General features: G+C 46.9%; 1 protein-coding gene across 1 annotated transcript; it reads right to left on the bottom strand.

The window, feature by feature from the left end:
• Window positions 1-8,620, bottom strand: NABP1 (nucleic acid binding protein 1). Its single transcript, XM_048058198.2, has 6 exons — window positions 8,152-8,620; window positions 7,769-7,907; window positions 4,588-4,659; window positions 3,242-3,314; window positions 2,928-2,994; window positions 1-1,555 (listed from the first exon to the last, which is right to left on the bottom strand). The coding sequence occupies exons 1-6, from the start codon at window positions 8,603-8,605 to the stop codon at window positions 1,368-1,370; spliced, it is 993 nt and encodes a 330-aa protein (XP_047914155.2). The 5' UTR covers window positions 8,606-8,620; the 3' UTR covers window positions 1-1,367.
• Window positions 8,621-9,393: the final 773 nt, after the last annotated feature.

Below are 9,393 nucleotides of genomic sequence, written 5' to 3' on the forward strand. Positions count from 1 at the left end.
TTCAGAAATAGCCTTTTGTCATTAAGTCTTTATGGCTTGACAGAAAGAAAGTTAATTTGTTTTTGAAATAGTTAGTGCAATTTTTATTTGAGAGGTCAGCTATAAAGAAGAGTTAAACAGATGAATCCAGTATGACACCTCAGCTTCAAAGTTGTTTTTTAAACCTGATCTGAAATATGGCACTGGACAGTTACCTAGGGTCAAGGCATTTGTAATGTTGGAAAAAAAAACCTCAGCTTCCCCCAAGGGAGAGTGGGGTGAGGGTTAAGTTCTTTAAGGGATAATTGATATTCCATATAAAACAGAGGAAGGAAAGCTTAGCAGCACCAAAACTGCAGCTGTGTGCTTGGCCAGTGCCTCTGCAATCCACACATACAACTTGATCTAATACAAAATTCATTTGGAAAAGTGAATGAAGAAAGGAAAAGTACTCAGCCTCATTAAAAAGATATGTAATGCAGCATTTGAGAAGTTTGTGAAACTCATTCTTTCCTGGAGATTCAGAGTCCTGTAAAGTAACTTTGAGCTTTTACAGCTACTAACAGTATTCTCCAATGCTGTCTGAATTTAGATCTTCCTTTCACATTCCAGGCAAAGCAAGAATGAGCATCCAGGCTTTTACCCAAAGCAAAAAAAAAAAAAAAAATTAACGTTGCTTTCCTTGACACTGATAATGGTGGATTATGGAGAATTTTTCTTTAAATAGCATATGCCTTCTCTGGAATTGGCATGATGAAGAATTAGTCTTTAAAATAGCATACTGATTTTTGGAATCAGAAGTCAAGTTTCAACATGCTCACCGGGTCTTTGACTTTTGTCTGGGTTATTCATTCGCTGATTTAGGAGATACCACAAAGTACTGGCACCACCATTTCCTTACACTTATTGCTTTTACAAGCTGTATTCATTCCAAGTACACCTAGTTTACTAAGGCTGCTTTGCCCTTCTCCCTCATTTCTCTTCCAGTACGAAGAACTCCCATTAACACTAATGGGAAATCAACGTTATGTGCACACAGGACATTACGGACCTTTTAAGGCTATATGGCTGACCAACAGAAACAGAAAAATACATACATGTAACTGAAATTTTCTTCCATTTAGCAAACAGTACTGAGTTTTAACTGAGGCTCTTCAAACCATTACCCTTATGTCCTTATATCCACCTTCTCCCTCTACCCCTTTAATTTACAGGGAAGACTCACTGTGCTTCCCTAAGCAAAACAAAAGATCACATCGTCTGCTCCATAGACCAAAAGGTAAAAAACGAAGGACAAACTGGTTCACAGTTAACCATAAATAAAAGTGCAATAAGTGTTCAAGTAGAGTGTAGAGTTTAAGCAAGCTGTACAACCACATTTGGCATAGTCATCTTTTATAGGCTCTGCGTGGGTCCCTCCCATTACTGACAGCAGGGGGAAGAGGCTGAACACTGTTAGCTGTTGTTGGATTTACAGGTCCTCGTCCATTGCCTCTCCCACTACCTGCATAAGAGTGGCCATGATTATATGTAAATGGGAATCCACTTGATTCAGGTCCAGTTTGTAAACCGTTTCCTAAAAAGACAGAAAAGAGGTCATCACATGTTCCATTGAACAAAATCACTGCTTCCCTACACAAGTTTAACAACAGGGAACATATGGAGTTTGCAGCCATCAGCAAACCCTGAGCACTACAAAAAGTCCCTCTGGCATTCCCAAGATCCCAACTGCAGCTTACCTTCCCCCCTAATCCCTTCCCCAACACCTCCAACAAAAGCAAGAAGGGCCACAGGGAGTTGCATGCTAATTCCCTGCCCAGGAGAGACAGGAGTCTAATAAAACTAGACTGATGCTTTCAGAAACATGCTCTGGCTTGTAGGTCACACAACTAGGATGTTCCAGAGATATAGCAGGGCAGAAGTCAAGTAGAAATGAGCAGAAGACAATCAAGCTGCACATAGCTTATTGCATCTTTCCCTGCTAGCAGACAGAAATAGAAAGCTGTCTTGTGAGGTCCAGTCACAGGAGCAAGTCAGCTAGCGCTAAGTTCTCATGAACATGAGGTCAGCAGAAACAAAGCTGCCCAAAACCCAACACCGGGACACCAAGGAGATGCCTGCACACCAACTGGGCTAAAAGCCCACTTGCCTCACCCTGGAAAAGGAAAGGCAGGGCTCTTTGCTCAGAAGCATTATTTTCAAAGGAACACAGAGGGCTCCTTATTAAAGTAAGAAACGATCATCATGCTGCTAAGGAAGAACCAGTCAGTCACCAAACTGAAGTGACATGGAGGTTTCCAGCAGCAAGTTATGGATCAGTTCGCTGCCATCCACCAGCAAAACTCAGCTACAAAACACCAGGCACTGAATCTGGGCATTGTGTAGGCAGGCCACAAATAAGGTTCCCTCTGAGCTTACACCCACTCAAGCCTTTGAAGCAACTTCTTATTAGGCATTAAAGCTTAAATAGTATATCACAAAGCCATGCAGTCAGGTCAGATATTAGAATTCAGATTACCTCCACTTCTATCTATTTTGAGGAGCTAACCTGGCAGAAAAGCCATGGTAACTGGCAAGATTAAAGAAGGCATTTTTAAGACCAAGGTCTCAGGTGGTTTAAAAAATAAATGGTTCCTGCTACTCCACTTTATAAACAGAATTTCAAGTGCTGCCAGAACTCTTTGAAAGCATCAGAACAACCTAGGATTAGTAAAGTCTTTTTACATGACACAGACACTATGAATATTTTCTTCCTCTTCTTGGGGACAAAACCTGAAACCATTATTCAGGAAATGTCTGTGTTTGTGCTTGCAGACTCATGCCCCAAGTGAAAACACTTTTTAGAGCAGGCTTGTACCCCCCAGTGTCGAAGCCCTTAAGGTAAATTTATTTTCATTCCCATTAACTGTTTCTTATACTTTCACCTCCACAAAATGAAAGAGACTTACCCAGTGGCCCGAATGTACAAGAACTCATATTACTTGATGCAGAACTATTATTCTGTTCACCTTGTGCCTTCAGAGAAATGTAAAAAAAGACACGGGTCAGAAAGAAGTTCCAAAGATTCACAGAACGGGATTTTTCTCCTGTGTTCTTATTGTGGCTCTACATAGAATTTATTTGCTACGCTAATTATTGACTTTTATTTATGTATCAATTCAAATCCATTTTTCCAGAAGGACCATATCTTATCACAGCCTAGTGTGAAGCATTCAGAACGAAGAGCACTTTATAGCTGAAGTCTCAGACAAGTTTAACATACCAGTTTGTTCTGTCCAATGTGTTCTGAGTTGGGCTCACTGAAGTTTGGCACTTCTGAGTATACCATGCAGAACCTGAGAAGAAATCAGCATTATGATGACATTCTAGAGCCGTCCTTAAAGTTCTCAACTCTGCAACTCCAGGAATATATATTCTGCACATATCCCACCACCAAGAAGTCACTAACCCAGATCTCACACCTTCAGAAAGTATCTGTAGGTACTAAAAGGCCTTGCTAGCTTTTTGATCCCTTCACAGGCTTGTGGTAAAGCTGTCACTTCGTCCAGGTGAGGGTATGTCAGTTAAGCAGGAGCAAGTACACATCTACTCTAGGAGGTAAAATGGTCTAAAGAAAACAAGAAGTAACAAAAGAGCTCCCTCAGCCTCTCCCATCTACACAATCTTGTCCAGCACCCACTCACAAGGTCAGGTGAGGCGCAGAGTCACCCAGCCTGCTCCCAGTTATGGCTGGATTAGATCTCAAGGGAAAACAAATACTCCCACACACTCCCATACTACAGAGAGCTCCATTACCATAGCACAGAGGAGTATGAAACGAGGGATGAAATTCAAAGCATCCTTTTCCACCTACAGGGAGTCCTACGCAATAGGCCCACCAACTAACCACATGGAAGCGGTAGCAATGACTTAGCACCACAGAAAACGTGGTCATCCCTTAAAATCCAGATGAGCCCAGGGCATTTTTGAACCCTGTAAGAGGGGGCCACCCCACGGCACTACTTCCCTAATGACTACAAGGCCTCTTACAGCACTGTGTGAAGTGGAAAATCTCTTCTCATTAGAAAAAGGTTGCTGTTTTCCCTGTTGCCTGTCAAGTATGTTACTCATGCTTGTTCTTAGTCAAGAAAAGTCACCGCCTCACTCTGTGGGCAGTTTAAAGGAGGTTTAATGAGGCTTGCTTCTGTTTAGATATGATTCACTGAAGCTACCTTTGTCTTCTTTACACTGGTTGTCTCTCAAGCATGAGACAGACACAGGGTTTCCACCAAAGTGGTTATTCAACCTGAGGTCTAAGGAAGCAATGCAGACTAAGTCCCTCATCATTTATCCACTTCCCCACCACCACCTCCAGGTAGAATCCAGACCTGTACTGTGACAGAGGCTGATTTACCTCAATATGCCTAAAATCCTTAGAGGACTGGAACTCATTACCATACCATGTAGAAAATCACATCACAGATGTCTGTACTGTACCTATCCAAGGCCGATCAGCACCTTTTTGCTGACCAAGCTTCTATTTAATGAGAGCCACCCCATCCTATACTTACCATGATGCTCTGTTGGGAACACCACGTAACACCACAAATACAAGCATGCAATACTTACTCCCCAATTTTATGCAGCTCGCCTCCTCGTCCTGTGTAAAGTGTCAGGCATCCTTTCCACAGAGATGCATACCTGGCCAAAGAAAAGAAGAAAAAAAGTCTTAGATAATAAAAAAGACCAGTGCTGAAAAAGCAAGCAGAAACATGCCATCTTCAAAGGTAAAAAAATTACTTCCTATCAGGATTAATGGACTAAAAACAATTCCCAGAGATCTCGAGTGCAGCTTTAGTGCATTAGAAGATTATAGATTCCTATGTTTTACTTCTAGCAAAAGGTATTGGAAGCTTGGCTGAACCCTTTGGGAATTCCAGGAAACCAGCCAAGTATTTTGAGATCTGATGCTCTTTCCCTGGCTGGAGCAAACCTTGTGACTACTCCTGCGGAAGAAAGGCACTTTGCCAAAAGCAGTACCCATGTTACCACTGTTACAACTCTCAGGTCTGGGGCTTACTATGCTTCCAGCAGCAGCCAGGAAGAATTAACTTTGTTCATTGGAGGATACTGCTACTGAATGTGTGTAATAGTAAGCGTTTACTTTTTTAGTACAGGTCCTTACCATGTTTGCTTTTTGTTTTTTTTCCAAGGTACAAGTTTGATCACTGCATTCCAAGTGACATGCAAAAGTATCATTTTTGGATTGCAGAAACAGTCACTTACAAGGCAGAGCACGAGTGCACTCTCTGTATAGAGGCACTTGGCTCCAGGCACTGGAATTTGAGTTATACAAAGCGTTCCACAGAGTTTTCCTTCCATGGAAGAGCATCATGTAAGAGAAGCGTTGCAAAATGCACATTGGAAGCGCAGATGCAGCGCAAGGGAGCTAACAGGAATATGGGCGTGTTGATCCGGCAAAGGAAGCAGGAGCCCCAGACATTCCGCTGTCAGGAGTCACTGATAATCTCAACGAGTCACCACTTCCTTGTGCTCCAGGTTTCTACGAAATATAGATAACAAGCCCTTCTCTTGCCCTTCGCCTTATCTACTCAGACTGGGAGCCATCCTGCCTCACAGGGCTCTAACACAGGCGCCACGGAGGGGCCCCGCTGGCAGAGCAGGACCACAATGCCAGTTCAGTGCTGGCCTTTTCTGTATCTCAGCATAGCAAGTGAAGAGGTGGGTCCACACTTTGGTGCACGTCTCAGGAGTTTCCCATCCAGAAGCAAGATTAATGCTCTTCACCTCATAACGCCACCTTACGCTTTAAATATGATCCCCTCTATGCTTAACCCTTGATAACAAGCTAGCTGGACAGTCTTGAGGCAGAGCACAAAGGAAAGCAGAAACAAGCGAGAGATGTAGAGCATTTGTTTACTGGGACAAGACCCAGCAAATCATGATAATCTCCAGCACAATGGTATTCCAGGTATGTAGGTATTTGTTTTTGCTTCAGAAGGAGCTGGTTATAAAACACTGAATTCAGTATTTCTAAATTCCAAGTTCTTAACTGCAGCAGCTTCCTGTAAATGAGTTAGTCAGCCTACGACCAAAATCAGCAAGCGTCTGCTTTTGAGGAGGAATGCATCTAATGGCTTGAAATTCAGCAGAAGAAAGGGGTAATTACACATAGGGCCTAACTACACTTTACTACTTGCAACAGTAAGCACTGGAAAGTCAAATTAACCTGCCAGAAGAAATCAAAATCTACCTGCCTTTCAAAGGCAACATCCCACATTGAATCCTGAGTTATATATAAATTTGTGTTCAGAGAACCCTGTATGCCTGTGTGAGGGCATTTTTTTTTTTTTAAAAAAAGAGCCAAAGCAGAACAGGCTTAGCTTTAGCCATTACACAGTCCTAAGCAAGTCTGCAATTTACATACATGAAGGCATGACTTAGCCACCCTCAAATCCTGGTGTCAACTCAGATTTAATTCATACAAGCCAAACTCCGTTTCTGACACGGAGATGGAACAACCCTCCCATTGGTAGCACCAAACTAACAAAGCAGCCACAGTAAGCCAGTCTCAGAGCAGAGCACAGTACGGCTGCTGAGGAGTATCACAATTTGTTTCAACACCAGCTACACACAAGGCCTTGTGCTGGCCCAGAGCCCTGCTTTCATTCTGCATGTTTCAGCGCTCCACGTGTTCTCCACGCAAGCAGGCTTCCCCAAAACCTCCTCCCTCTGAGGAGTCAGCCTATTTCATAGAGAATGATATTTGCATAGCAGGAAGCAGCTGTAGTCTTGGTAGCAAGAGTCATAAAATTTCATTCCAAAAGCAGGAATTACACTCGAATGAACCACTACAAGAGCTCAGTTAGCAGCTCCACTGAGGAACTTTTACCTAGTTTTTCATAGAAACAGATTAAAAGGACCTGTACTTGTTGTAGCACCAACATCTCCTGCAGTACTGTAGGCCGGAGTGCCAATGCAGTACACCTTTAAGTGTAAACTAACTGACATGAACTCAAATGAAATCGACAATCATTTTGCTACTGACAAAGTAACATGGAAAAGTATTTTTAAACTCTGTTTTAAGCTAGTGTACTTTCTCTCAGCTAAGAAACATAATGTGGTTGTTTTTTAAATTAAACTGGCTCTCTGTGATAAATCCAATCGCACCTAACCAAGCTCTACAGCGTAGTCCTAACATAAATTTTTACAGTGAATTTGAGAAGGTTCCCCTCTGCCTGTCATTTCTGTTAAATCCACCCCAATCAAAAGCAACTTTCCTGTGTTGCAGGGACATTCATTATTCCCTCCTTTCATTAAGGAGCTGACTGCTAGAGTAAAGGACTAGCTATTAAAAAAAGAACATGTTTTTCATTGCCCTGCTTGATTTACAGATGAGGAGTGACTGTTGCATATTCCCCCCTCCTACAGAGAAGTGGTCTCCTAAAGAGCTTTTTTAAAGCCAAAGTAAGTCTCTGAAACACCAGCTCCTCATTAAAAATACAAGCCCTCCCTACATATCCACCAGAGCATACGTTTGTACTAGGCATGTTCTGGGGCGGAGGAGACTGCTTTAATTTGGCAAGTGATCTCAGGGTTCTGCCTCCGGAATAAGGACACGGTCCAAACAGGGCAAGCTGTGTCATCTGTGTCTTTCCACAAGGAGTCAAAGCCTGCTTCCACTCCCAAACCGTCGCTTGTGTGCCAGAAGGCTCCCCAGGACTGGGCTGACGGCCATGGGGGGGGGCAGCTGTGCTGTCCGGCAGCGGTCCCCCAGGCCCCTACGCACCCTTTGGTCAGGCGGATGATGTCCCCGGGCTGGATGAGGCCGCCGATCTCGTCCCACACGGAGATGGTGATGCTGCCCGTCTTGTCGGCCACCTTGCAGGACCTCACCTCGTGCCCGTCCTTCGTCTTGGTGACTCGCCCTGCGGGGGGGAAGCACAGCTCGGGTGGAAGCACAGCTGGGGGGCTGCACAGCACCCACAGCTCGGGTGGGAGCACAGCTGGGGGGCTGCACAGCACCCACAGCTCGGGTGGGAGCACAGCCCGGGGGCGCACAGCTCCCACGCACGGCTCGGGGGCACCCACCCCCGCCCTGCACCCCCGCCCACGGGGGACACGCGTGGGCAGCCCGGGGCGTGTGCGGGAGGCGTGCCGGGCGCCACTTACCGATCTCCAGCACAATAAAGACGACATTTAAGTTTTTCAGTCCGGGTTTTATGTCTTTTATGAAGAGGTACGCGTCGCTCGCCGCGCTCATGCTGCGGCCGGCGGGGAGGACGGGGCCGGCGGGGCGGGCCGAGCCCGCATCCCGCGGGGCAGCGGCAGCGCAGGGCCGGGCAGGGGGGCACCGGCAGCCCTCACACGGGACGGGGACACGGGCACCGAGGGCTGCTCGCTGACCGGAAGGCTCTCCCGCCGCCCACCGCCCCCTCTCCCCCCGACACGGCGGCGCGACCCGCCACGTCCCGCTGCCGCCGGCACTGAAGCGAGCATGTGCTCCGCGGCCGCTTTTATAGCGCTCGGCCGCCACCACGCGAGGCGCCGGGCGGGGGGGCGGGGGGAGGCGGATGGAACCGTCCGCGGCACGCGGAGCGCCGCCATTGGACCGCGCCGCCGCCATTTTCTGCTGCCCGGGGTGGGGGGGGGATGCGTGTCCCCCGCCATGATGCTGCCGGAGCCGGGTGCCCGGTGGGCAGGGGGAGGGACGGCCTGGGGACGCGCCTTACCGTGCTTTGACCCTTACTGTGGCAAAAACACGAGACCCGATCCTGTTCGGCACACGCACAAAAAGCCCGTGCGTGCGCCCTGAAGCCACCTGTGGACACGTTACTGTGAAGGCTGGGGACGTGCTGGTCGGACATTAATGGATGGCAGCTTCCCCGCAGGGAGCGCAGCCACCTAGCCGAGCAACCTCAGCCTTCATGCACGGTTCCTACGCCGGGAGCTCCATCCTGCACAAAACCCAGCACCCCAACATCACGCATCTCTCTGAGCTCACTGCGGTCTGTGGTGGGGGCTGTCTGGACAGGAACAGCTCGCCTTGCTGCCTGTGGACGAGTGGCCAGAGCGGCAGGCGAAAGGGCCGCCAGCCGCGTGAAAAAACTCTGCCGGTTCTACAGATAAAAATACTTTTCTCTAACCTTTGCTAGGGACACTGGTGCTCCTGGAAAAGAGTTTGGTTTGATCTCTTTCCCAAGTGACTATTAAAGCAATTCACGACCACTCTGGAGGCATTAGCATTACCAGGTTAAAGTCACTGCTGGGGTTCTTCAGGACAGGGCTGCAGAACCAGGGAGCTCGGACTGAAGAGACAGGCAGGGGAGAGGCCACCGAGTGAGTTTGTCATCTCCCTATCTGCACTGACTGCAGGATTCGGGACAGAAGTGTGATATTAAGCTCTTGGGGGCT

This window comes from Anser cygnoides, chromosome 6 (assembly GCF_040182565.1).
Source record: "Anser cygnoides isolate HZ-2024a breed goose chromosome 6, Taihu_goose_T2T_genome, whole genome shotgun sequence".
Classification (NCBI taxonomy): Eukaryota; Metazoa; Chordata; class Aves; order Anseriformes; family Anatidae; genus Anser; species Anser cygnoides.